Source organism: Megascapheus bottae, chromosome 10, assembly GCF_031878675.1.
Source record: "Megascapheus bottae isolate mThoBot1 chromosome 10, mThoBot2.hap1, whole genome shotgun sequence".
Lineage (NCBI taxonomy): Eukaryota > Metazoa > Chordata > Mammalia > Rodentia > Geomyidae > Megascapheus > Megascapheus bottae.
In genome coordinates this window covers 38,027,225-38,054,865 of record NC_143518.1, presented here as the reverse complement: position 1 = coordinate 38,054,865, position 27,641 = coordinate 38,027,225, and the positions used below count along the sequence as shown (strand labels likewise).

The window sequence follows — 27,641 nt, the reverse complement described above, 5'->3', positions numbered from 1 at the left end:
CTCCAAATTTCAATTCATCCTCTTCTCTCTCTCTCTCTAAAAAAAAAAAAAACAACTTTTTTTAGGTGCAAGATTGGGACTTGAACTTGGTATCTGACACTTGGTTCATTGGCTAGTTCTCTATCTATTGAGCCATGTCTCCAATCCCTCAATCCCTTCTCTTCTGCGCCATTCTCCATTGGACTGATCTGGTCATGATTTCTATCCAGGATACTGTGTCTCATCTCTTGCTTTGGACATGAACAGACATCTTTCTCTTTGCCTTTGAAGTCCCCAAAAAGCTATAAAAGAACAAGCCCATGAATGAAATGACCAGAACAGGGGTTATAGAAGAAAAATCACAGCCTGTTTCACCTGCCCCTTATCTTCAAAGTATAAAATTCTAGCACTGGCAGGGCAGAGGAGGGGGAAGAACATGGAAGAGAGTTACCAGAAATACATGTAAGGCAAGATGAACCCTAGCAGTATTGATGGAAGACTGTTCCAGTAAACCAAACAGCTGGGTCCTCCTTTGACTCTGAGATATTTCCAGGTTATAAAAAGTGGTTGTGGGGGGCAATCAACAGAACTGTGAAAATAGTTTAAATAGTTCTGGTCAAGAAGCATCACAGGAGAAGGTTCTGTGAGATAGCAGTAAAACCAAAATTCTTAGAACTATGAGGGGTTAGGGCCCATGCCTCTAAAGTCACCCAGCTGCTGACAGACAACAAGACAGAGGGACGAGCTGCAGAGGGAAAGGGGCTGACCAAGGAACCAAAGGCTGGCCTTGAGTAGAGAGAGCGGCAGGAGGCACAGGCCTCGACATCAGGAGAGCTGGGAGCCCAGGAGTCTCTCAATAGCCGCATTGATGTCTCCTCCTGTGGCAATCAGGGCCTGCAGATTGGCCTCTCGATTGATGAAGCCCATAGAGTTGAGCTGCTCCAGTTGCTGCTGAAATCTTACTTCTGGTGTCTGTACCTGGAAGAGACAGGCTTTGTAAGGAGGACATGGGACACACCCAGGGAGACATTTGGTTTTATGTTGTTTTTGGAGCCTCAACTTCTCAATCCTTTTACTTCAGCCTCCAGAATGTTAAGATTATAGGCATGTACCAACACACCTGGTTCCCAGGAAGACTCTGTGAAACTGAGGCTTTATAAAAGACTAGTAAGTGTTTAGTGTCCTCTGGGTCAATCAGTGGACAGAAAAAAGTGCCTAATTGTGGGGACTCCTAGCTAGTGGCGTAGGAGCCCAGGCTGCTTACCACCTGTGCTTCCGTGACTTTGTGCTGGACACTCAGTGACGAAAGCAGTCCAGAGCCAGAGGGTGCCTGGCCCCTCCTGCCTTAAGCAGGAGCTGGGGCGTGTCTCAGGACACCATTGACTGACAGTCACATTTGGGAAAGACCCCAACAACTGCCACCACTCGATCTGTGTTTTAGTGAGCACATTTTCTTTTTTTTGCCAGTCCTGGGCTTCAGCTCAGGGCCTGAGCACTGTCCTTGGACTTTCTCAAGGCTAGAGCTCTACCACTTGAGCCTCAGCACCACTTCCGGCTTTTTTCTATGTATGTGGTACTGAGGAATTGAACCTAGGTCTTGGTGCATGCAAGGCAAGCACTCTACCAGTAGGCCAAACTCCCAGTACCGTGAGCACATCTTCTAAAATACAGTTAGATCTGCACCGAGAGTCTGGTCTCTGGAGTCTGTGTTCCCGGGATTATATATGGGCTCCGTCGCCATTTTACCCCCCTCCTAGAGGTCTGAGAAGGACCCCAACAACTGGTGCCCAGACGCCGGGCACGACTAGCGGGGAAGTGGACCTCTTCAAGCAATTATGTGGAAAGGGATCTTGCAGAGCAGGCAACTTCACTTTTCTGATAGAAAGCTTGAGCAATTTTATGAAACTGTTGTCTCTCTGCCTGTGGGGGATTGCAGGCAGGATATGGGATGCAGCTTGAACAATTTTATGAAACTGTTCTGTCTCTGCCTGTGGGGGATTGCAGGCAGGATACGGGATGAGTCCACGTGGGAAAGGGCAGCCCGGCAGGTCAGAAAGAGGAGCACATTGGTGATTTGCCTCATTTCTTCCTTATCGTGGCCGCCATTCTGAGTTGCCTCTGGGGTTCAGCCACCTTAGTCCTGGCGCCATGAATAGGCGCCAGGGAGAATGCTCCACGGCCTCACCCAAGATGGCTGTGGCACCCGTAGAAACGGGACCAACCACGGACCCTTGCCAACCCGCCCCCTGGTGTGGGGGCCAGCAAATTTATCCATCTCTGATTGATCTCAAGCTCAAAAATAAAAGCAGACCTCCCGCACATCCTGGTGGGTCCTCCATGGAGGTTCCCTTATGCCCCTCGGCCTCGTCAGGAATCCCCTGGGGTGGGGAGCCCCTCCCTCAGTAATCCTCTCCCATGCTTCCTTTACTTGAGGCCAAGTTGATCCCCAACATGGCCTTCTGGAAGCATTCCCAGTAATCGTTACTCCTCAGGGTTCCTTTACCTTCAGTCAGACAGCAATCTGCCCTGGCGGATCTGGGAACCACACATCCTAGAACTGCTTCAATATCGGAAGGCAGTTTATTTTCCAGGATACTTTTTTTATGATGGAAGTCCACTTTTTATGATGAAGCTGAGGTCAGAGGCAACACCAATGCCTGCATGGAATTCAGATCTCCTCCCAGGCCTTAATAGATATTGGAGCTACAAGAACTTGCCTTGGGAAGCAGGAAGTTCCCACCTCCTAGAAACTCTGCCGCAGGCCCCGGCTCCAGGGCTTGGGTGGCCTAGCAGCATCTTCACAAGGGCACGCCCTCTGCCCTGGCCAGAGCTGTTCAGCCACTGGTCTTAGAGGACCTGCCCAATAATCTCTTGGGAGAAACATTTTACAAAATATGGATGTTGCGGCATTCTACGATGACTGCATCTTCTATGAGAAAATTGGCCTAAAACTGCTCCCCCAATTCTAGGGGCCAGAGTCTACCAGTTTCCATTCGCCCCATAACTTGGAAATCACATGACCCTGTATGGGTGGAGCAGTAGCTTATTGGCAGAAAAACAACTGGAGCTACTAAAATTAATATAGGAACAGCTTCAGAATTCCCCATTTTTGTTATCATAAGGGTCAGGCAAATACAGGTTTCAAATACAGGTTTCTTCATGATCTCCCTGCAGTAAATATGCCCATGGGGGCCACCCAATCAGGGCTCCCAAGTCTTTCATCAATTCCCAATAATTTGTATATTTATGCTATTGAGATAAAGGATTGCTTTTTTCTATAAGCAGTGGTCTTCCTTACTGCCCTTCCTATTACAACCTTTTTCGGAAAAGACACCCAGGTTAAAATAAGCAAAGGCCTCTGGAGGTAAGTAGAAGTTAGTCGACTCCCCGTATGTCTGTATTTTTTTCCTAGAAAGTGCACTGTGGGCCTAAAACAGAGGAAAAGCTGGACGCAGCAAGCTCTCTAAGGCCTGGGTGGTCAAGGGACGCCTTGACCCCCTTCCAGGGCTCTTGTCATTAACAGGACACCTCTGACAGGACTTGTGGGTTCGAGTCCCACCAGCAAGACATGTCTAAATCTAAGTAAGCTATTTTGTGAGAATAGTCATCTGACTTCATGTTTTTGTGTTAAGTGTATCTGACTGAGCTCAATTTTCTTGTTATGAGTTCTGAATTCTCTGTCTTGTATTTCCTTGGGTATTTTTTCTTGTCCTGTTTTGTCTTTGAAATTAGTACCAGTCCTAAATATGGATCCTTGTGGTTTTTGTGCATGCACATTGTTGCTATCCATTTAAATCTCTTGAAAACTTTGGAGAATGTACAGCCGATATTAATTTTGCGCGCTTTTAGATGTTTGAGTGTGAGTGTGTGTGAATGTGTGTGAGCAAACATGTTCAAGATTAAACAATGGTGAGTCTATACTCGAAACTAACAAAAAAGGAGTAGTTGGTTAAATTTGAGTCTAAACTCCAAGGAAAGTCAATTACTTCAAGGAATTATTGTATTGTTTTAAAGAGGAATCTAGTATTGTATTGCATAGAGCTGTTTACATTGTAAACATTGCACTCTGTTTAGCAAAAAGGCATCAGGGAACTTGGAATTTATATGTGAATTTATCAGTTTCAAAAACTTGGCCTGTTTGTTAGAAAGGACAGGGCTTCATCCTGTCTCCTCCTTGCAGATGGACACTGGAAATCTGATGGTAAAGTGGGTGATGTGATTAGTATTTGTAACAGTTTCCAGCTGTTCGCCCTTGTAAGTTTGTTTCTAACAGTTTCCAGCAGGCCCACAAAAAAGAATAGCAGATCCTACTCAGATGTAATTTTGGCCCTTACCAAGTTCCAGGCAAGATCATGCTTAGAGACTACTTCTGTGTTGATCACCTTGTTGCTTTAATTGGAGTAAAGTGGCCCTTTAAAGGACTCCTTGATCTGAAAACTGCAGTTCTGAGCCAGCCGGGCAAAGCAAAGTCCCTGCAAGACTGTGATCTCTAATCTGCCTGCAGAGTGTTGGTGAGGCAGAGTTGCTTTGGAGCTCAAAGTGGCAGAGTGCTAGCCTTGAGCTGGAGAGCTGAGGGACCTGAGTTCAAGTCCAGCAACCAACCAAGCGAAATGTCGATGGGACTTTTATCCCTGTGTGAGAGATGGTACCAGATCCTAGAGTCACTTGTGCTTGGTCACTCAAAATTATCAGAGCAAGGAGGTCATAAAATAGTTTGTAAGCATGCCTTACGAATGCCTGTGTCTACTGGGCAGGAACTTGTCAGTATAATGGTGGGTAGTTAAAACTTGTGAACCTGAGGCTGTGTGCCTATCAACCTATAAAATAGGCTAAGTTTTTAGGGTCCCTGGCCAAGTATAGAGACAATGCCCCTGAGTCAGCTTGAAGAAGTTACAGAAAATGGATCTTCACCCAGATTCCATTCTTGGGACTTTAGCTAGCCCACTTTGCCCATAGGCCCTCTACCCAACCTCCCTGCCCCTTGTCTGAACACCTGGCAGGAGCCGGCCCCTCTGTTTACAATGGGGCGAGGGCTTGACTCATGTGTGCCATTATAATGAGATGCAGACTGGGAACCCTATAGGGTTGGCCCCGACCCTTACCAGGATGTACAGGTGTAGACCAGAGGATAGAAGGGTTTCCTTTGTGGCCGTCACTGTCTTGCCTACTTAAAAATCTCCATTTGGGTCTGCCCACCCTACAGGTGAATGGAACCTATGCTGTAGAAAAGGAGGCCTAACTCGTGGCCCAGTGCTCACCTCCTGGTCTTGGGACCACACCTGGCTGGGACGGTGCCTGCCACCCGGTAGGAAGGCATGGCTATGGTTTGTGACGTAAAGTAAGGCCACCTCTGGGATAGACCCCGAACCCTTCTGCCCTCCTGAACAGCACATGATTCGCCTTCTTTGCATAACTGCTAACTCTCAAGTTTCAGGAGCAGACAATCTACAAGTTCCTGCCACCAAGAAATGGCATGGGAACCAGAAGAAACAGGAACTGTGGAAGCCCGGAGTAATAACTTTGACTCCCAAGCATGGGACTGTGATATGATTATGAATAATACAATCAGAGAAACTGCAACCCTATTGTCTTCCCTCAAGGCATGCTGGGGAGGACATGGGGGCTGTGCCTTTAACAGGGTATCATGATTCCCCTTTATCCCAATCCCATCTGAAACTCACCTAGCCCTAGTCCTCTTTGGCCTACTAAACTCATTTCCACAGCAGCAGGACCATGTAGCTAAGATGGTTGAGTCTATCCAGGCTTACCTGGATGCCATCCAGCTAATGTCTCTTGCGCACCATTTGGGCCCCATCCTACATTCTGTTATGAGTGTCCATAAATAAAGGAAAAGGGGGAACTGTGGGGACTCCTAGCTAGTGGCATAGGAGCCCAGGCTGCTTACCATCTGTGCTTCCATGACCCTGTGCTGGACACTCAGTGACGCAAGCAGTCTGGAGCCAGAGGGCGCCTGGCCCACCTGGAGCAGGAGCTGGGGCATGTCTAAGGACACCATTGACTGACTGTAGCATTTGGGAAAGACTCAACAACTGCCACCACTCGATCTGTATTTTAGTGAGCACATTTTCTAAAATGAAGTTAGATCTGCACCGAGAGTCTGGTCTCTGGAGTCTGTGATCCTGGGATTATATATGGGCTCCGTCGCCATTTTACCTCACTCGTAGACGTTTGAGAAGGACCCCAACAACTAATGAATGAAGGACAGGAATCCCATGTTCCCAGGTCATTACACCCGTAATAGTAAGACAGAGGTGATCTTTAAAATGCCAGTTTCCGCCGGGTGCCAGTGGCTCACGCCTGTAATCCTAGCTACCAAGGAGGCTGAGAACTGAGCATTGCAGTTCAAAGCCAGCCTGGGCCGGCTTGATTGGAGACTCTTATCTCTAATCAATCACCAGAAAACTGGAAGGTGATGCTGTGGTTCAAGGGGTAGGGGCAGTAGCCTTGAGCTGAAGAGCTCAGAGACAACACCCAGGCCCAGAGTTCAAGTCTCACAAATGACAAAAAAAAAAAAAAAAGGAAAGAAAAAGGATCCTTTGCTAGAAACAGAATGATATAATACAGTTTTTAAAGTGTAAATTCTGAAGACTGAATGCTTGGGTTTGAACTTTGGCTCCACCACCTACTAACCACCTACTAGATACGTAAGTGAGCAATACAACCACTCTAGGCCTTAATTTTCTCCATCTGTAATGCATAGGTAATAATAGCTTTCTCTTAAGACTGTCCTGGGAATAAGGGAAACGAGCATTCCAATATAAAGCATTCACGACAGTACTGTTACGTGGTAAGTACTATTAATGTTCTCATCTCCATTTTACAGTCATTGAAACTGAACTCAGGGATGATTGGCAACCTGCCCAAGGCTAGTGAGTGGCAGACCAGGACTTAAAAGTGTTTGGCTGCCTGAAAAGCAGGCAATATCTTCCCTCTACTGCTACCCTTGATGCTGTGGAAGATGAAAGGGTTAGTCCTGGCCCCAGACCCCACTGTCCCATGTACCTGTGAGTTTCCATTTCCAGCCAAAAGCTGGATCATCTGCTGCATGAGGTGCTGCTGGGCATTGGAAGTCCCAGTGGGAGGAGATGCAGCTGGTGTGGCTGGTGAGGAAGAGGGAGCCTCAGCTGCAGACCCTGAGTTGCCACCTGAGGGGGCCGGAGTCCTGGACATCCCAAAGGAACCAAGGCTGTAGGCAGGAGAGATCAAGAGGTGAGAGACAGCAATGAAGAAAGGGATGAGCCAGACACGTAGGGCTCAAGCCTGTAATCCTAGCTACTTAGGAGGCTGAGATCTGAGGATTCTGCTTTGAAGCCAGACCAGGCAGGAAAAGTCCATGAGACTCTTGGGGGTTTTTTTTTTTTTTTTTTTTGCCCATCCTGGGACTTGAACTCAGGGTCTCGGAAAGTCAGTGAGCTCTTGTTGTTTCTTTTCTTTTGCTAGTCCTGAGGCTTTCTCAAGGCTAGTACTCTACTACTTGAACCACTATATAACTTCTGCTATTTCTGTGTCTGTGGTACCAAGAACTCCAACTCAGGGCTTTGTGCATGTTAGGCAAGCACTCTACCACTAGCCACACTGCCAGCTGAAATCTGGGCATGGGCACTGTCCCTGAGTTCTTCAGCTCAAGGCTAGTGCTCTACCACTTCTGGTTTTCTAGTGGTTAACTGCAGATGGGTCTCAACCACAGTCCTCAGATGTCAGCCTCCTGAACAGCTAAGATTACTAGTGTGAGCCACTAGCTCCTGCCCTGGCCCCTTGTCTTGTCACCAGAACACTGGAAATGGTGCTGTGGCTCAAACTGGTAGCTCAGGGCCTGGAGTTTGGCCCAGTGGTAGAGTGCTTGCCTAGTATGCACAAAAACCTGGGTTTGAATCCTCAGTACCATGTATATAGAAAAAGCCAGAGTGGTGCTGTGGCTCAAGTGGTAGAGCGCTAGCCTTGAGAAAGCTCAAGGACAGTGCCTAGGCCCTGAGTTCAACCCTACAACTGATACCCACCTCCTCTTCCCCCCCCAAAAAGGATGGAGCCTGGTGTAGTGCCTGTAATCTCAGCAGCTGGGAGGCTGAGGGAATATTTTGAGTTATGTGGCCAATACGGACTATACGGCAAGACCCTGTCTCAAATTTATTTATTTATTTTAACCCCTCCTCAAATTTAGAGAGAGAGGGGCTGGGGATGAGTATAGGGCAGGAATGTGAGCTCTAGAAGGAAAAGCAGTCAGGAAACAGGAAAGGCAATCTTCAGGAACATGCAGGGATGAAGGGGAGGGGCAGCTAGCTATTCCCTCCTCACCTGGGTACCAAACCAGGGGCCTCAGTCTGCAAGGTCTGTAGTCCCTGCTGGATCTGCAGCAAAGCCTGCATGGCCCGGGGATTAGTGAGGATAGAGAGGGACTCCGGGTTTTGCATCTGATGAAAAACAAGAAGAGAAAGGGAAGTGGCAGAAAGAAGGAGGCATCCTAAAGCCCAAGTCCGGAGTCAAGCTCTACTCTTTGCTTCCATTTCTAATCAAATGAGTCAACCTCTTGTCCTTCTTCTCCAACCCTTGGGGCTCATGACTTACCTGTTGCAGAAACACAGGGAGCTGTAGGCGGAGCTGCTCCTGTAGCTGGGGATTCCCCGCAAAGAGCGGCACATTCACCATCATCTGCCAAAGGGAAGTTAGGAGAGGGAGGCCTGGGTCTTCCCACCGTAAGAAATACCGCCAGTTGGGCACTGGTGGCTTACACCTATAATCCTAGCTACTTAGGAGGCTGAGATTTGAGGATCATGGCTCAAAGCCAGTCCAGGTAGCAAAGTCCCTGTAAGACTCTTCTCTTCAATTAACAACCAGAAAACTGGAAGTGAAGCTGTGACTCAAAATGGTAGAGTGCTAGCCTTGACCAAAAGAGCTCAGGGACACTGATCAGGCTGAGTTCAAGCCCCACAAATGACAGACCAGAAAAAAAAAAAGAAAGAAAGAAACACCTCCAACAGTCTTCCTTGATATCTGTCCTACTGTAGTAAATCTGGGCCCATATTTCCCCAAAATGGGACTATATTCTGAGCATCAGAAATCATACTGCCCCATGAGGGGGAACCTCTCTTCCCAGCAATATTCCCCTTGTGCTAGTTTGATACCTGAGCAGCAAAGTCAGGGTTCTGGGCAAGTGTCTGCATCATGCTGCGCATGTAGGGTGCTGAGATCACATTCTGCATCAGCTGGGGGTTCTCAGAGATCTGTTGGAGAAGGGCCTGCATTTCTGGGCTGTTGAACATCCCTAGGAAAAGGAAGGAAAAATACAAGAGAGAAGGGGTCCAAATGGCAACCAGGTACCTCACTTCAATCATCCTCACTCCAGCCATTGAGTGGTTAGAAAACTCAGAAGGCACCCAAGTTCTGAGCCTGAGTTTAAGTCTCTCCTGACTTCAAGGTCAGCTTACCAACTACTTTGCTAAGGACAAGTCAGTTAGAAACTGGGTCCAATGTATGCCTCTCTGGACTGTTGCTGCCACATCTGAGTTTGGAAAGGACTGGTTAAATGTATCCAGGCCAATGATTTGAAAACTGTCTCAGCTGCAGACATTCCTTCTTCAAGTCAAGTGTTACTCCAAAACCAAGTATGTCAGTAGATAGCCTGGTTGGAGCTGAGGCAGGAGGCACAGCATCCTAGATGGTTCCACGCTCTCAGGACTTAAGAATACGAGTGGAAAGTCTTGAATCAAGTGCTAGCCCCTATTTTGTAAGTAAAGGAACTGAAGCACGTAGAGGGGAAAGGACCTTCCAAATCAACCTATCTCCCAGGATACAGTGAAATCAGGACAGCTACCAAAGATATTCCCAGAGCCATGTGTATAGTCACAGTCCAGATAAACAAAGCATTCCCTAGGGTTGTGCAGTGTATAACTTGCACTTCTGTACACGGTAGCCCTGTATGATCTTTTTCCCCTCTTTACGTCTGGCTGTCCCTGGATCAGCCCCAATTTTTCCACAAAAAACCCTCCACCTCCCAGTCTAACCCACTGACACAAGATAGTACCAAAGATGCTCATAAACTTAAACTTGCTTGGTTTATTCAAGAGCTATTACGTTAGGTCACTCTCAGGGATAGCAGGACTGGTGAGAACAAACCTTCACCCTCCAAAGGGTGGGGACACTAGCCGAGGCTGCTGAGCCTAGTTCTGTGGCTTTAATACTCTCACCTTTTTATCTTCAATATCCTGGAGCAGTATAAGCACCACTCAGCTCTGTGGCAGAGGAGCTGCCCTGGTCACCCTACTAAACTCCTTTCACCCTAAGACATACCTGACCCCAGGCTAGCCGCATTGATCCCAAAGGGGTTCGAGACTGTCGGGTGCACCTGGCTCGTCCCCGATCCTCCGGTGCCCTCCCCACCGGACCCGGGGGCCTGGGAGGTGGGGGGCGAGGGACTCCAGGGGTTAGGGAGGGGCTCTCGATTCTCAGTCCGAAGAGGTTGGGAGGACGAGCTGTCGGAGTTCCCGGCCAGGGAAGAGAAAGGATTGTTTCCAAACTGGGAGGAGGGAAAGGTTCTGGATTAAGGACTGAAACAAATCAGGGACAAGAGCTAGGCCCTTTCTCTCCTCTTACCTAACAGCCTCCCCTACCCCAGAAAAGGGAAAGAAATTTAAGATTTTGAGACATCCTGGGTTCAGTTCTCTGCCCACAAAGGACAACTCCACCCTCAGCCCTCTGGGTGCAGACCCAAGTGATAAGAGTCATAACTTCATCAGAAGAACCTGAAACTCCTCCCTCTGGCCCCTAGAAACTAGGGCAGAGCCCTGCCTCATTGATATGCTTGCTGAGGGAGTCCTGGACCCTATTTCACCTGCTCAGCCTTTCTCAGATGCCTAAACTGGGGAACAGCCTCTCTAGAGCGCCCAGGTGGTCGTGAAGCAAGTAAGTAGGAGGTATCTACGCAACCTTGGGCCCTCCCCTTGTGGGTTTTCACATCCAGCCACTTTCCTGTTCAAGGTGGGCTATAGAACAGAGCTGATGAATCACTTGTCCATTCTTAGTTTAGTTCCTTCCATCTCACTAGATGCCTATTCAGATAACAAGACTCTTAAGCTAGGGTACATGCACCACAGTTTCAGTCTTAGTACCTGCTTCAGATTTCCTGTTCTGACAGCCTGTGGGTTTTCACATACAGCCTATAGTTACATTAGTCTTCAATAAAACATTTCAAAAAGAACAAGTTGAAGTGATAGAATCAGCACAATACCACTTCTATAAATTTAAAAATATGCGAAACTATACTGCAGATGTGTATGGACATACACAAAGGTAATAAAACAATCAGGATGATAAACACTAACTGCAGGATAGCTGTTAACTCTGGCAAGGGAATGAGGAGGGGGATGTGAAGTCTACCACCTATAATGACTTAACTTGCACATACATATGACTAGGAAAATATACAAGCCATAACATTAGTAATCAAGGAGGGTGTGTAGCTAGTGGTGGTAAGAACATTTGCCTACTACAAGGCCCTGGAATGGATCCCCAGCATCACAAAATAAAACAAAGGATAGCCAGGCACGGTGTCTCATGTCTACCTCGATACTCAAGAGGCTGAGATCCAAGAATGGCTAAAAACCAGCCAGAGGGCCGGGAGATTGGCCTAGTGGTAGAGTACTTGCCTAGTATGAACGAAGACCCAGGTTCAATTCCTCAATACCATATACATAGAAAAAAAGCCAAAAGTGGTACTGTGGTTCAAGTAGTAGAGTTCTAGCCTTGAGAAAGCCCAAGGACAGTGCTTAGACCCTGAGTTAAAGGCCCAGGACTGGAAAAAACAAGAACAAAAACAAAAACCAGCCCCGACACTAAAGTCCATGAGATTAATCTCCAATTAACCACTAGAAAACCGGAAGTGGGGCTGTAGTTCAAGGAGTAGGGTGGCAGCCTTGAGTTGAAAAGCTCAGGGACAGCGCGCCCAGGTCCAGAGTTCAAGCCCCATGACCGACAACAACAACAAAAAAAGACAAAATAAGGGGGTAGAATAGGAATGTTTGGAGGATTGGAACCAAAGGACTCCCCCATTTTTTTTTTTTTTACCAGTCCCAGGGCTTAAACTCAGGGCCTGAGCACTGTCCTTGGGCTTTCTCAAGCTCTACCACTTGAGCCACAGCATCACTTCTGGCTTTTTTCTATGTATGTGGTATTGAGGAATTGAACCCAGGTCTTCATGCATGCAAGGCAAGCACCCTACCACTAGGCCCCCAAAGGATCCCTTTTGTAAACATTTTCAGCCTAGATAATTTTCTATACTTTTCAATTAGCTTCTGAAATCTGAAACATATAGATATATAATGTGTTTAAGGTAAATTTTGAGTAAGAACCAAAAGGCAATGAAATTACACAGGCCAGTATGATTAGGACAACATGAATGAGGGAGGATGCCTTTGAATTTGGCCTTGAGCTCTAGTTTGCTTTTTTTTTTTTGCTCAAGGTACTCTATCCCTTAAGCCACATCTCTAGTTCTAGCTTTCTGTTGGTTTATTGGAAAGAATCTTATAAGCTTTTCTCTTTTCTGCTTGGGCAGACTTCAAACCGTGTTCCTCAGATTTTAGCCTCCTGAGTGTTAGATCCGCCTAGAAGAAATGACTTCTTCCCTTGGTTTTCTCCCCCTGCACCCTGGAAATTCCTGCCCAGCACCAGTAACCCTGGCAACCTGGTAACTGGCATGCCTGTGGGGAGTGGGAGGCCTCCCCCCCATCTGAGGTATTCCCCATCCTCTGAGATCATATCCACTTCCGCTGTGGCCACACCCCTTCCCCTATATAATCTCTCACTTCTCACCATAAGCTCTCTTGTCTCCACCAACTCCATCTTGGCCAGTAGGAGGTCTGCTCTCTCCCTCTCACACAATAAACCCAATAAACCCTCTTCTGAACTGCGTGGAGTTTCCTTTCAGCAGACCTTACACTGAGTAGTTAGAAATAATGAATCTAGCTATTACTGTTCAGTCTACTTTTTTGTTGTTGTTGTTCGCCAGTCCTGGGGCTTGAACTCAGGGCCTGGGCACTGTCCTTGAGCTTTCTCAAGACTAGCACTCTACCACTAGAGCCATAGCACCACTTCTGCCTTTTTCTCTGTATGTGGTATGAACCCAGGAATTGAGCTGAGGGCTTTGTGCATGCTAGGCAAGCACTCTGCCACTAGGCTACACTCCCAATACCCAGACTACATTTTTATTTACACTTTCTGTTTTTAAACTACTAACCAATACTTTTTGTATTTTAGAATAAATTCATTAAGCTTTTTTTTTTCTCTTTTTCTTTTTGGTTCAGCCAAGCTTGAACTACCCCTGGCACTAATCCTGGGCTTTTTTGCTCAAGGTTAGCAAGCTACCATTTTGAGCCATAATTCTACTTCTACTTTTCTGGTGTTTACATGGAGGTAAGAGTCTCATAAACTTCCTTGCCCAGGCTAGCAACTATGATCCTCACTCAGATCTCAGCCTCCTAAGTAGCTAAGATTACAGAGAATGAGCCACCAGTACCCAGCTCATTAAGCATTTTTAAAAGTGCAAAATCTTAGGCCACGACCTCAAAGATTTAATTCAATATGTAGGTAAAATATGAAATCAGAAACATCATTAATAAGCTCTGTAGGCAATTCTGATGTGTACAAGCCATGGACCACACTTGAGGCTAGCTTTTGACCATAACCCTTGAGCCATGAGCACAAAAATGAACACTACACCTTATTTACTTTCCTAGGTATCTCTGCCATAATCTGTAAGCATGCCTCAGTTCACTCAAATTGGATCATCCCTGGATCTGCACTGTTGGGAATGCTCTCAAGCCAAGGCGCACCCTTCTTAGGGACAACCTGGGCTTGCCTTGGCTGAGGGCAGGGAATCCTAAGACCAGACAATTCCCCCAACTGTCCCTACCTGTTCTCGGGCAGCAGTGAACATGGGCTCCTGGATGTCAGTGTACATTCGGCGGAGGGCATTATACCCGCCAGGGATGCTCTCCAGGTTGCTCAGGGCCCGATCCTGATTTCGCATCATTTCTTGCATCATTGCTGGATTCCGAGCAAGCTCCATGGTCTGGTGAAGGAAGAGAGATGGGATGGACCCTGAAACCAGGAGACCAAGATAGAAAAAGGACAGGCCCTGAGGAAAGAGTCTGTGTGAGAAATGCAGGATCTGCCCCCACTGAGGCAGCAAGGAAGGCAAACCAGACTTCCTTCCCCTCCTGTAATGGAGGCCCCAACCCTGTCTCCCTGTGGTTAATTTGGTTGGCTTTTTCTAGCAGCGGACCATGCTTCCAGATGGGGTGAGGCAGTAGCTTTTCTTTCTTAGGCTCTGAAAGTCCACAGAAATGTCAGGGATCACAAGGAAACTGAGTAAGAAGGGACATGAGAGGGGAGAGGAGGCAGAGCGAAAATTAGTATCGATTGAGCAGCTACCACAAATAGGTACTGGGCTAAGCAGTCTACAGAACTCAAGTCATACCACCCTCACAATGACATTCCTAGGTAAGTATTCCTGTCCTTATTTTGTAAATAAAATATCAAAACAAATAAGCTTAGAGACATTCAAGAACTTGCTGTCTGAGACACATAATCAGTTAATGGTGGAAGCTGGTTTCAAGGCCAAGATAACCTGTCTGACCAAGACCACACTGTGACTCAACCTCAGAAGGAATCAACCTGAGACAAGGCTGACATCCTCAACCCCAATCCATGGTGTTTGGCCTGACTGAACCTTGAGTAACACTGAAAATTGATTATGGTTGTCTTCTTTTCCCCATCTCCCCTTCTTCTTTTTTTTTTTTTTTTGGGGGGGGTACTAGTACTAGGGCTTGAATTCAGGGCATTTTTACTCATGGTTGGTACGCTACCATTTGAGCTATAACTCCATTTCCAGATTTTTGTTGTTTGTTGTTGGTTAATTAAAGGTTAAGAGTCTCACAAACTTTTCTGCTTCAGATCTTAATTCTCTGATCTCCACTTCCTGAGTAGATAGGATTACAGGCAGGAGCAACCACCACCAGGAGAAGCTTTCTTCTTTGTAGGTAAAATGTAAACTTTTGCTTATTTTTGTTTTTGCCAGTCCTGGGGCTTAAACTCAGGGTGTGACCACTGTCCTCAGGCTTTCTTAAGGCTAGAGCTCTACCACTTGAGCCACAGCACCATTTCTGGCTTTTTCTATCTCTGTGGTATTAAACCTCACTAAGTTCAGGATGGAGAATGTGAGCATAGCAACTTCTTATTTCTCTCCCAGTTGGCCTACTTTTCTTCTTCCCAAATTTGTTCTATAGCACCTACCTAAGATGCTTTCTTAAAGACAAAAAAGCTGGGCATGGTAGGTAGCTCTCTCCTGTAATCCTAGTTACTCAGGAGGCTGAGATCTGAAGAGCATGATTCAAAGCCAGCCCAGGCACAAAAGACCATAAGACTCTTACCTCCAATTAATCACCATAAAACGAGAAGTGGGGGGGAAGGGAAACTGGTACCAAGACATGTGAAAGGGTATTAATGTATGTGAATTAATGCACCTTCTATCTGGCAAATATCATGTAACCCTTTTACTAATTACAATAAAAAAAATAAAGCAAAACAAACAAACAAACAAACAACAACAACAACAAAAAAAACGAGAAGTGGGGCTATGGCTCCAGGAGTAGGGCGGTAGCCTTGAGGTGAAGAGCTCAGGGACAGCACCGAGACCCAGAGTTCAAGCCCCATCACCCACCAAAAAAAAAAAGACAAAAACCCACTCTTTTAGATTGATATGTCCAACCTCAAGGGACTCTGATTTCATTCCATACTCATTCATCCAGTGATTACTATGTATCAGGCATAGTTACAGATAAAGAACTAAACACTCAAAACCCCTTGACTAGCTGAGAACTGGTGGCTCACACCTGTAATCCTAGCTACTCAGGAGGACTATGATTTGAAGCCTGGCCCCTTGCAGAAAAGTCCCTGTGAGACATTTTTTTTTGTGCATGATGAAAACACAAAGTATTCTCTCTCAGTAATTAAACTGTATTGTTATTATAATGTTGCACCGAGGTGGTACAGTTACACAAGTCAGGTAAAGAATACATTTCTCTTACTTTCTCCCTTCCTTCCTTCCTTTCTTTCTTTCCTTTTTGCCAGTCATGGAGATTGAACTTAGGACCTGGACACTGTCCTCAGACACTTTCTGCTTGAGTCTAGCGCTCTGTCACTTGAACCACAACACCAATTCCAGCTTTTTCTATGTATGTGGTACCAAGGAATTGAACCCAGGGCTTTGTGCATGCGAGGTGAACACTCTACCACTAGGCTATGCTCTCAGCCCCCTGTGAGACATTTTATTTTATTTTTCTAGTTCTGGGCTTAAACTCTGGACTGGGTACTGACCTTGAACCTCTTTTACTCAAGACTGGTACTATACTACCACTTGAGCTAGAGCACCACTTCCAGCCTTTTCTGTTTATATGGTATTGAGGAATCAAACCCAGGGCTTCATGCATGATAGGCAAGTACACTACCACTAAGCCATATCTGCAACCTCCCATCTTGTTAGACTCTTCTCTCCAATTAACCACCAGAAAACAGGAAGTAGAGCTATGCTCAAAGAGGCAGAACACTAGCCTTGAACAAAGAGCTCAGGAATGGGGCGGGAGTCTAGCTTAGTGTAGAGTGCTTGCCTAGCATGCACAAAGACCCGGGTTTGATTCTTCAGTACCACATACATAGAAAAAAAGCCAGAAATGGTGCTGTGGCTCAAGTGGTAGAGCTCTAGCCTTGAGAAAGCCCAAGGACAGTGCCCAGGCCGTGAGCTAAGGCCCAGGACTGGCAAAAAAAAAAAAAAAAAAAAAAACCTCAGGGACAATACCTAGGTCCTGTGTCCAAGCCCTACAACCAACCAAAAACAACCCTTGCCCTTAGGGAAGTTGTCTTTTGGTTGGTACAACTCTGCTGGGAATACCATCTCTCCTTGTCCTTTACAGTGATCTGAATTTAAGCTCCTAAAAACATCAAAGGCAAAATGGCATTTGCTGGGTCCTTCTTCCCTACCAGGCCTGCCTAGCTCTTCCAAATATCTTTTACTCAAGTCTTGGCTTTCTGTCCTTTAGGCCTGAATTCTCCCCCCACCCCCTACTTCCTCTGGCTCACCTGCCTTCCCTTTTTGAGTCTTAATTTGGTGACATTTCTTTAAGCCTGGTATGCCCCAGGCCCTGTTATCCTCCTCTGGGATCTTGTGATATCAGGATAGTACACAGTACTGACTTGTTTACTTGTCTCATTTCCCTTTGAGACCTGGAGTTTCAGAAAAGCTAGTCCTTCATTATTCTATGACTATGCTTCAAATATTCAAAACATAGCTGCTAAGTGAATGCATGGATGAATGAATGAACAAATCAATACGGGACTAGGCAGGAAAGGTTGAGCAAGGTATCAGGTGTTTCTCACCCATTTAGCCTTTCTCTCTCACCTGCCTCATGAGCTCAGGGTTGTTGAGCATGTGGCTGATCTCAGGGTTCCGCTCCATCAGCTGCTGCATCTGGGGGTTAGCCATGATCATGTGGCGCATCAGGTCAGGGTTAGACATCATATCCTGGACCAAGGGGTTCTCCATGATTTGTGATAGCATCTCAGGGTTGGACATCAGCTGCCTCTGCATCTGTTGCTGCAGCTCCATGAAGTTGGCAGAGCCTAGGCCCAGGCTGCCCAGCCCCAGGATGCCCCCAAAGCCAGCTGTGGGGAGGGGGCAGGGTCACAGTCTACCCCAAGAGTTCTTCCCCCATCTAGCAGAGCCAGAATTTGGGTCTCCAAGATGGGCCCAAACTACTTCTCCCATCTCCTTTTCCAGTCACTCCCACAGCCCCAGGTCTGATCAATTTCTGGCAAAGAGGCAAACTTACAAGATTGAGACCTTTTTGATGGCAGAGAATGAGCTAAGCATAGAGTCAAGCAGAGCTAAGGCAATCAGTAGTAGCCTGCTAAATGAGTAAATAAATACTCCACATCTACATAATTTTGGAGTCACCTTTTCCCAGTCTACAAGCTCTTCTAATCTCCAAGCCCAGGACTCCCCTCCTCTAGGCAATGCATGGACTAGTTTCCTCCCCAGCTTGGTCAAGCACTTACAGTGTGGAACCCTATGTCCAGATGTCCCTAGTCACACAAAACTCCTTTTGGCTTTTCCCCACTCCCCAGCCCAACATAAAATTATGCTCTCCTTTCTAAGGGCTTACAGAGAATGGATGCAGTAGCACTGGGGGGTCCCTCCCCAACCCCTGGGGAAGGACCCCCCCCACTGCTCCTCCGGCTTCCACTGCCAGCATCTGAAGTGGCACTGCCAGAAGTGGAGGGCTGGGCAGGAGTGGCAGGTGAAGCAGGTGTAGTGGAGGGTGCTGAGGCAGGGTCGGGAGTAGAGGGGGAAGAAGCAGTGGCAGCAGCTGGATCCTGAGTCCTGGGGAAAGAGAGAGGAGAATCCTGGTTGGATTAAGTACCAAACAGGGCAGGTACAACAGCCATCTCTACATGGGCTGTGCAGCGATAGCCAGCCTAAGCCACCTTCTGAGCAACCCTGGTCCCAGTCACCTCAGGCTGGGGTGAGGCAATGCTGGCGGGTGGGTAGTCAGTAAACAGGGAGAGGGAAGTCATTAGTATCACCTGTCTTCATCCAGGGCATCTCCTGGAGGAAGATGCAATTATCTTTACCCAGGAACCACCCACCTAGGCCTGTGCACAGGCCCTCTAGGTGTAGGAAGTATTAGATTGGGAAGTCCCAAACAGAAACCATGTCTGCTCCTCTCCTGAGCTTACTTCTGTGGGGTCTTGATGACCAAATGGACAGTGAGCCCGTCCTTGATCCCATGCTGATTCAGTGTGTCTCCATCCTTGAGGATCTTGCCTGCGAAGATCAGGACCAGCTGATCCTGCTGAGCCTTAAACCTCCGTGAGATTTCCTCTTTGAACTGTGATCAAGAGGTAAAAAACATTGTGGGGGCTGCCTGGACTCTACCCACCACGGACCCTGCCACTGCTTCAAGAATGTCTGCTCTGACCAGTACTTGTGGGAAGTCTCAACTCCCCCTCTGTAGCTACAATAATCAGCTTCTTTCTTAATTTCATTTTCTTTTCTTTCAATTCTGGATATAGAACTGAGGGTCTGAGTTGCTAGACAAGACTCTACTATTTGAGCTGCACCCTCAGTCCAGTAGGTCTCTTAATTCTTATTTAAGGAGATAGACCAATAAGCTCTCTTCACAGCTCCATCCCAGAGGCTTCCATCCTCATCAATTTCTCATGAGAGTATTACTTGGCCAGCCCTCCCATTCCAAACCCCTTCAAATTGCCTTTCACCCAGGCAGTTTCCCTTCAGTCTTCTCTGGCTCCTAGTTTCCCCTTTTCTTCTTCATTCTTTGTGGTGGTCCTTGGGCTTGAACTCAAGCCTAGGTGCTGTCCCTGAGTTTCTTTTTTTTTTTTTTTTTTTGCCAGTCCTGGGTTTGAGCTCAGGGCGTGAGCACTGTCCTTGGACTTTCTCAAGGCTAGCACTCTACCACTTGAGCCTCAACACCACTTCTGGCTCTTTTTTCTATGTATGTGGTACCGAGGAATTGAATCCGGTCTTCTGCATGCAAGGCAAGCACTCCACCTGTAGGCCAGACTCCAGGCCTCCCGAGTTTCTTTTTTGCTCAAGGCTAACTAATGCTCTACCACTTGAGCCACAGTGAGACTTCTAGCTTTATCTAAGTAGTTTCTTTTTTGCCAGTCCTGGGCTTGAGCTCAGGGCCTGAGCACTGTCCTTGGACTTTCTCAAGGCCAGAGCTCTACCACTTGAGCCTCCGCATCACTTCCGTCTTTTTTCTATGTATGTGATACCAAGGAATCGAACCTGGGTCTTAATGCATGCTAGGCAAGCACTTTAACCACTAGGCCAAACTCCCGGCCCGGTATCTAAGTAGTTTATGAAGTTGTCTCATGGACTTTCCTGTCTAGGCTGGCTTCAAACCATGATCCTCAGATCTCAGTCTCCTGAGTAGCTAGAATTACAGGCATGAGTCACTAGCACCCAGCCTCCCTTCTTTTTTATTACCAGCTTTCCCACAACTACCACAAATTCAGTAAGAGTCATAACTATTCACAAGTTAGCAATTTAGTGTATTATCTTCCTCATCCTAAATATAAGAAAACTGAGGACCAGAGAGGTTAGGTAACTTGTCTTGGGGGAACTGGAACTCAAGCCTAGATACAAATGTCTAGGCTCCTAACCGAACACGTCTCAATTACAGCTGCTTCTAAACTCAGCCTTGCAGAGAATACCATTTAAATTCCGAGACTTAGTAATTTTATATGGAAGTGAGAGAGAGATCACACTAAGGGCTACTTTGAAGAGAGTAAGACTCTCAAATTCTACTGGCCACTCCAAAAAAGACCTCGAAGTATAAACAGTGCACTTGCTAAGCAAAAGCAGCTTCCAGATCGCTCACTTCCACCCAACCTATCTTACGCCCCGTCCATGTGAAATTCTGGAGCAGTGCAAGGAATCGTTCCTCAAGCAAGGAAATTTTATTGAGCACCTACGGAACTCTGTAAATGCCAGAAGAGAGCAGAGAACCAGATGTAACCACCGATTTGAGAGTGCATCTGGGCAGAGGGGAAAGCTCCCCTATCGCCCCAGCGCCCAGAGAAGCCCAGGCTTCTGCCCGAAGACGCACAGCAGGCGCCCAGAACTCCGCCCGCTTCACTCCCCCCGCCACCGTGCGCTCCAGCCCAGCACCTCGCCCCCTTCCCACTCGGCTTAGGGGGCCTCGAACCCTCAGCAATATGTGGGGCGTAACTCCCCTCAAGCCCAGAGTCCTCCCCAGTCCCCACCACGCCCCCAGCTCTGGCCACACAGCCAACCCCCCCCCAACGCGCGCCACGCTCCCCCACACCCACCCTCGCAGGGCGCCCCCTTCCCGCCTCTCTTTCCCGGCCACATTCTGGAGTCCCCGCTGCGCCCCCCTCCAGTCGGGGACCGTGCCCCGGGCCAGGCCCTCACGGAGGCCCCCCCACACCTCCCTGCTGACCCCTGCTCCGGGCTCCTCCCTGACCTTCCCCCCCCACACCCTGCAGCGAACCGTGCTACCTCCTTGACCGAGGCGCGATCGCAGATCACGATTTCCTCCTTGTCCTTGGGGGTCTTGACTGTGACCCGAATAGGGGGCCTCGCCTCGGCCCCGCTCGGCTCCGCCATGCCGCCGCCGCCACCACCCGGCCGCCCGCCAGCCCGTCCGACTCCTCCTCCTCCTCCTCTTCCTCCACCCGGGCCAGCCCGGCTCGGCTCCGGCGCCTCCGCCCCCCCCCCGCCCCGCCCTCGCCTCCGATCCCCTCTCCCCCTCCCCAAGGCTTCGCCGCCCCCTCCGGACCCGCCGCCGCCACAGCGCCCCGGGCGGACTGGGGGGGCCACTGCAGCGGGGTCGGCCCTGGGCCCGGCCAGGCCCGGGGCTGGGCCTCGGGGGGTGGTGACCCCAGGAGGGGCGCTGGCGGGGCGAGCTCGGGGCGGGAGACCCGCAGGTCCCTCGCTGCGGCGGCGCGGAGCAGCGCCTGGTCCCCGAGGCCCGAGGCCGCCCCCGCCCCTCCGCGCTAACTCCGCTCTGGGACAAAGGACTTTCTGTGTCTCCGCTTTATCTCCCTTTGCCGAGATAACCTGGGCTCTTCTAGGCCTTAGGCTTCCCTCACTGCTAGACGCCCATAAGAACCGCCACTTCCAGGCAGAGTCTGCTCCCCGCAGGCTCCGTCCCTAGAACGCGGTTTTGCCTACGTGGCCTTTCCGAGCCTTGATTTCCCCCAGATCATCCTACCCATGGCCTCTCCTCAGAATAGTGTGTAACAGAAGGGCTCTGAAAAGTCACCACAGGTGGAGCCTAGCAAACACAGAAGGCTTGTAAATGATCATTGACTAGCCGACTGCCAGACCAACATGACGACTTGCTCTCCCCCGAAGGAGTTAAAAGTCCTTCCAACACCGCCACTTATCCTTTCACTCCCGCTCTTTTCTCCCAAACCGCGTGGTCGGGGTGGAAGAGAGAACTACAGTTCCCAGGGTACCTTGTGCGGCCACAAGGAACTACAATTCCCAGCGCCCCCCGCGCAGGGCCCCAGACTACAATTCCCAGGGTCAGGTAGAGAGCTGGGTAGCTTGGGTTTGGGGAAGCCTCCGTCTGGGACCGGCTGGAGGCAACTGCTGCGACCTGGGGTGACGATCCGCAGGAATGCTGCGTCCCAAGGCTTTGACCCAAGTGTTAAGCCAAGCCAATACTGGAGGAGTCCAAAGCACCCTGTGAGTGTGCACCGAGAGCCGGAGCGGCGGCCTGTGGGAGGCTGGGGGAAGGATCGCCGCGCCGGGAGGAGGCCTCAGGCGGGCAGCAGCAGAGGGAACCGGCGGAGACAGGCCCTCTCGGAAAGGGAAGTTCGCTTGCTGGTGCTTAGGGTACTGGGAGAAGCACCCTGGCTTTTCACTCTCTCTGAATGTGCCGCTGCCTCTACCCGTCCCTCGCTAGGCTGCTGAATAACGAGGGATCGTTGCTGGCCTACTCCGGTTACGGGGACACAGATGCCCGGGTCACCGCAGCCATCGCCAGTAACATCTGGGCCGCCTATGATCGGAATGGAAACCAAGCGTTTAATGAAGACAACCTCAAATTCATCCTCATGGACTGCATGGTATGGAAAAGGGAGCCAGACTTCCTCTGCTCCCCAGGGAGGGATACCAAGGGGCAACCTGGATCTCATTCTGGATAGTTGGAGGGGTAGGAACGGGACCTCCCGAAGATTACCAAGAATTGGTCAGCAGCAACATTTGTAAAAGGCAGGACCCATATGTGCATCAGGAGGATGAGGAAGGAGCCTTAGACCTAGGTCTAACTTGGCTCTCATTCCAACCATCTACTTGTCAGTTGTGAACACTTGGGTAAGTCACTTAACCTTCCTGAGTCCTTACCTCATCTCCAAGGAAGAAACAATTATTCCTCATGTCTGATCCCCTTACAGGTTGTTGTAGGATTAAATGAAAAAATAGAAGTGGGGTCCATACAGTTATCCTCTCACTTTTACTGATTCACAGAACCATGGCAGTTGCTAGACTCCAGTCCAATACTTTACAAAAAAAAGAAAATGAAATTCAGAAAGGGGAGTGGATCAGGCACTTTTAGCTCATACTTGTTATCCTAGCTCTTCAGGAGGCTGAGATCTGAGGATCATGGTTTGAAGCTAGCCCCATCAGAAAAGTCTAGGACAAGCTTATCTCCAATTAACTACCAAAAAAATAAAGCTGGAATTGGAGCTATGGCTCAAGTGGTAGAGCAGTAGCCTTGGGCAAGAGAAGTTCAGGACAGAGTCCAGGCCCCCAAGACCAGCACAAAACAAACAACCTGAAACAACAATGAAGAAGAAGAGGAGGAGGAGGAAGGGGGGAGGAGGAGTGACATAGGAGGCTGTGTTAGGGACATCTCACTAAAAAATTGACATTTTATCCCAAATCTGAAAGGAAGTGGAAGACAAGCCCTGGGGCTATCTAGAGAAAGAACATTTGTGATAGAACAGCAAATAAAAAAGGCCTTGGGACAGATGATTAAAAAAATGTCAGTATGACTGATATCAAGAATGAGGGAGGGTTAAAGAGATGAGACCAGAGAGGCATAGAGAGAGTGCCTATTTTCCAGCACTCAGTAACTGCCTAATAAATGCATCCAAAACCAAATTAAATGGGCTGTAAGCTACACTCTCCAGGGAGAATGACTCCTGTGACTCAGGATGCCCATTCTTTTCCATCTTCTGCCTGACCAATACCATTTTGGTTCAACAAATAACACCTACTGGGTAGCTAGCCTGGACTGGTGCAATAGGACAATAGCTTCAAATATGTGTAGTTTTTGTTTTTATTCATTTTTGCCAGTCCTGGGGCTTAAACTCAGGGCCTAGGCACTGTCCTTGAGCTTCTTTTGATCAAGGCTATCATTTGAACCACAGCACCACTTTCAGCTTTTTCTGTTTATGTGGTACTGAGGAATTGAACCTAGGGCTTCATGCATGCTAATGCAAGCAGTCTACCACTAAGCCACATTCCTAACCCTCAAATGTTTTTCTTCAGTCTATTCATATGTTTTAAGTTAAATCCTAGTGTGTTACATACATATAAACCTCCATGTATACAGTCAAAAGTTTCATGCATGGGCCGGGAGTTTGGCCTAGTGGTAGAGTGCTTGTCTAACATGTACAAAGACGTGGGTTCAATTCCTCAGTAACACATACATAGAAAAAAGCTGAAAGTGGTGCTGTGGCTCAAGTGGTAGAGCTCTAGCCTTGAGATAGCCCAAGGACAGTACTCAGGCCCTGAGTTCAAGGCCCAGGACTAGCCAAAAAAAAAAAGTTTCATGCAACAATATTTCCCTTACAACATACAATACACTTCTTTCATTTACTACTGATCCTGGGGTGTGAACAGAGGGTCTGGATATTTTTCCTGAGATTTTGTGCTCAAGGTTCTAGCACTTGAGCTACAGCCCCTCTTACAGCTTTTTTGGTACTTAATTAGAAATAGAGTCTTACAGACTTTCTTGCCCAGGCTGGCTTTGAACCGTGATCCTCAGTCCTCAGCCTCTTGAGTAGGACTATGGTTTATTTATTTATTTTTTTAAAGCTGATCCAACCTCTTAATTGATCTCCTGCAGTTAAAAAATAGCACCAAGGGCGGGAGTTTGGCCTAGTGGTAGAGTGCTTGCCTAGCATGCACTAAGACCCGGATTCAATTCCTTGGTACCACATACATAGAAAAAAGCTAGAAGTGGTGCTGAGGCTCAAGTGGTAGAAAGTCCAAGGACTGTGTTCAGGCCCTGAGCTCAAGGCCCAGGACTGGCAAAAAACAAAAAACAACAACAACAAAAAAGACAGCACCAAGGTGGGCTTGGCTCACAGCTATAATCCTAGCTACTCAGAAGGCTGAGATCTGAGGATAAGGGTTCAAAGCCAGCCTCGGCACTAAAGACCAAGAGACTTTTGTTTCCAGTTAACCACTAGAAAACCAGAAGTGGTGCTGCGGCTCCAGAGGTAGGGCAGTAGCCTTAAGCTGAAGAGCTCAGGGACAGCACCCAGAGTTCAAGCCCCACCACTGACAAAAAAGCAAAAAATAAATAATACCATAAGAAAATGGAGAAATAAGTTGGGACATTGCCCTCAAGCCTTGCCTCTAGGGAAAACCCATAACAGTGTACATTTGGACAACTCTTCACATACAAAACTTTTGTTAGGGGCGGGGAGTTTGGCCTAGTGGTTAAAGTGCTTGCCTAGCATGCATGAAGACCCGGGTTCAATTCCTCGGTACCACATACATAGCAAAAAGCCGGAAGTGGTGCTGAGGCTCAAGTGGTAGAGTGCTAGCCTTGAGAAAGTCCAAGGACAGTGCTCAGGCCCTGAGCCCAAGCCCAGGACTGGCAAAAAAAAAAAAAAAAAAAACCTTTTGTTAGCACCTGTGCTAAATAGCAGGCAATAGAGCTTACAGAAGAAATTGAGGTTTTTTTTTTTTTTTTTTTGGTCAGTTGTGGGGCTTTGAACTCTGAGCCTGGGCGTTGTCCCCGAGCTGTTCAGCTCAAGGCTACCACCCTACCCCTGGAGCCACAACCTACTTCTGTTTTCTAGTGATTAATTGGAGATGAGTCTCATGTTCTTTAGTACCCAGTATGGCTTTGAACCGTGATCCTGAGATCTCAGCCTCCTGAATAGCTAGGATTACAGGTGTGAGCCACAACCCCTAGCTTAAGAAATTGAATTTCCGGGGACAAAACATGAGAAGGGGGGGCCAAGAGTTTGGCCTAGTGGTAGAGTGCTTGCCTAGCATTCACGAAGACCTGGTTTCAATTCCTCATTACCACATACATAGAAAAAAGCTGGAAGTTTTGCTGAGGCTCAAGTGGTAGAGCTCTAGCCTTGAGAAAGTTCAAGGACAGTGCTCAGGCCCTGAGCTCAAGCCCAAGACTGTTAAAAAAAAAACAAACACACAAAAACCATGAGAAGGGGGTATCAATGTACAAGAAGTAATACACCTACTACCTAATGAATGTAACTGTAACCCCTCTGTACATGATCCAGACAGTTTAAAAAAAAATTGAATTTCTAGGAGACTGAATTTCCCAGGGTAAAACTGGGTGAGAAGATCGCTTTGTCCGGGCTGAAACAGTCTCAAACCTTGTGTCCAGGTCTGTGGCCAAGGCTTCTCATACCTCCTGTGTGTCTAGAATGTAGAAGAAAGATTCAGTGTCAGGGCCGGAGGAGGCCTGGGGAAGGAGGGGACTAAAAGTGTAAAGCAGAGCTTCCCATCCTGTTATATCACCCCCACCAGGAAGGCCGTGTAGCCATCACCCGAGTGGCCAACCTTCTGCTGTGCATGTATGCCAAGGAGACTGTAGGCTTTGGAATGCTTAAAGCCAAGGTGTGTATGTGCCCATCCCCGTCCTCCCTGCTCTAGACCCAGCCTTTGTGCTCCATCACCAGGTCTGTTTCTCCCTTTCTTAAGTTGTCCCTCCAATCCATGCCTGGTGTGTGCTAATTCAATAGCAGGGGGGGGGGGTGGCTTTCCCAGGGTGGTATGAGAGGCAGATGTGTGGTGGGCTACAAGTTACTTGATTTGTGTTTGTGTCCTCCTTTTGCAGGCCCAGGCCTTGGTGCAGTACCTGGAGGAGCCCCTCACCCAAGTAGCAGCATCATGAGGGTGGTGGAAGCTGAGGTCAGAGAAGAGACATAAGCATTTGGAGGGGCAGGGTCCCTCAGAAATGCCTGGCTGGACTGTCAGGATGGGGGTGGGGGTTTCATCCCAAATAAATTTCAATTCCTCCCTGGTGTATTGGCTCTGTTTTTTTTTTTTTCTTTCTTCCTTCCTTATGTCTTTGCTTTTTTGTTTTGTTTTGTTTTTTAACTTTTTTGTTTGAGGCTGGGTCTCACTATATATCCCAGGCTAGCCTTGAACTCACTATCTTCCTTCCTCAACCTCCAGAGTGCTCTGCCATCACATGTACCACCACATCTGAGTTAGTTCCTTTCCTGGATGAGAGGAAACAGAGGACATGGGATGAGGCGGGGATGGCTCAAAGGATTTTTCCTGTTCACTATACCATCGCTTCCCAGACCTAGTGTTTCATGGTGGTGACAGCTCCCTACCTGGAGCCTGCCACTCACCTGTTTGGCAAAACTTAGGGAGTAAGCTCAAAGTGCTTACTGATCATATTGAAGGTGGATACATCTTGCCATCCTTTCTCCTCTCAGGCATTCGTAAATCGAGTTATCCAGACCCTCTCTGGACCCTTTTTTCCCCCCCTCATAATACCCAAGATTGAACTTAAGGCCTCTATCTTGCTAGGCAGGTACTCTATCACTAGACATAGCTCTGAGCCTTTTATTTTGTTTCTGAGATAGGGTCTCCAGATTATAAGAGGAGGGGCCAGGAGTTTGGCCTGTGGTAGAGTGCTTGCCTAGCATGCACAAAGACCTGAGTTCAATTCCTTGGTACCACATACATAGAAAAAGCTTGAAGTGGTGCTGTGGCTCAAATGGTAGAGTGCTAGCCTTGAGAAGAAAAGCCCAAGGGCAGTGCCAGGACTGGCAAAAAAACAAAACAAAACACAAGAGGAGCTATGATCTTTCTACCTCCA

General features: G+C 48.0%; 2 protein-coding genes across 2 annotated transcripts; one reads left to right on the top strand and one right to left on the bottom strand.

Annotated features, from left to right (window-relative positions):
- Positions 1 to 396: 396 nt before the first annotated feature.
- On the bottom strand, positions 397 to 21,224 carry Ubqln4 (ubiquilin 4). The gene is made up of 11 exons (XM_090340771.1): positions 21,089 to 21,224; positions 18,781 to 18,932; positions 18,207 to 18,424; positions 17,444 to 17,706; positions 13,901 to 14,059; positions 10,285 to 10,510; positions 9,120 to 9,259; positions 8,563 to 8,646; positions 8,293 to 8,408; positions 7,003 to 7,186; positions 397 to 957 (listed from the first exon to the last, which is right to left on the bottom strand). The coding sequence occupies exons 1-11, from the start codon at positions 21,194 to 21,196 to the stop codon at positions 805 to 807; spliced, it is 1,803 nt and encodes a 600-aa protein (XP_090196897.1). The 5' UTR covers positions 21,197 to 21,224; the 3' UTR covers positions 397 to 804.
- An 887-nt stretch (positions 21,225 to 22,111) lies between these two features.
- Positions 22,112 to 26,832, top strand: Lamtor2 (late endosomal/lysosomal adaptor, MAPK and MTOR activator 2). The gene is made up of 4 exons (XM_090340770.1): positions 22,112 to 22,282; positions 22,503 to 22,665; positions 26,336 to 26,425; positions 26,646 to 26,832. Exons 1-4 carry the CDS (start codon positions 22,215 to 22,217, stop codon positions 26,700 to 26,702), a joined length of 378 nt encoding a protein of 125 aa, XP_090196896.1. The 5' UTR covers positions 22,112 to 22,214; the 3' UTR covers positions 26,703 to 26,832.
- The last annotated feature ends 809 nt before the right edge of the window (positions 26,833 to 27,641 follow it).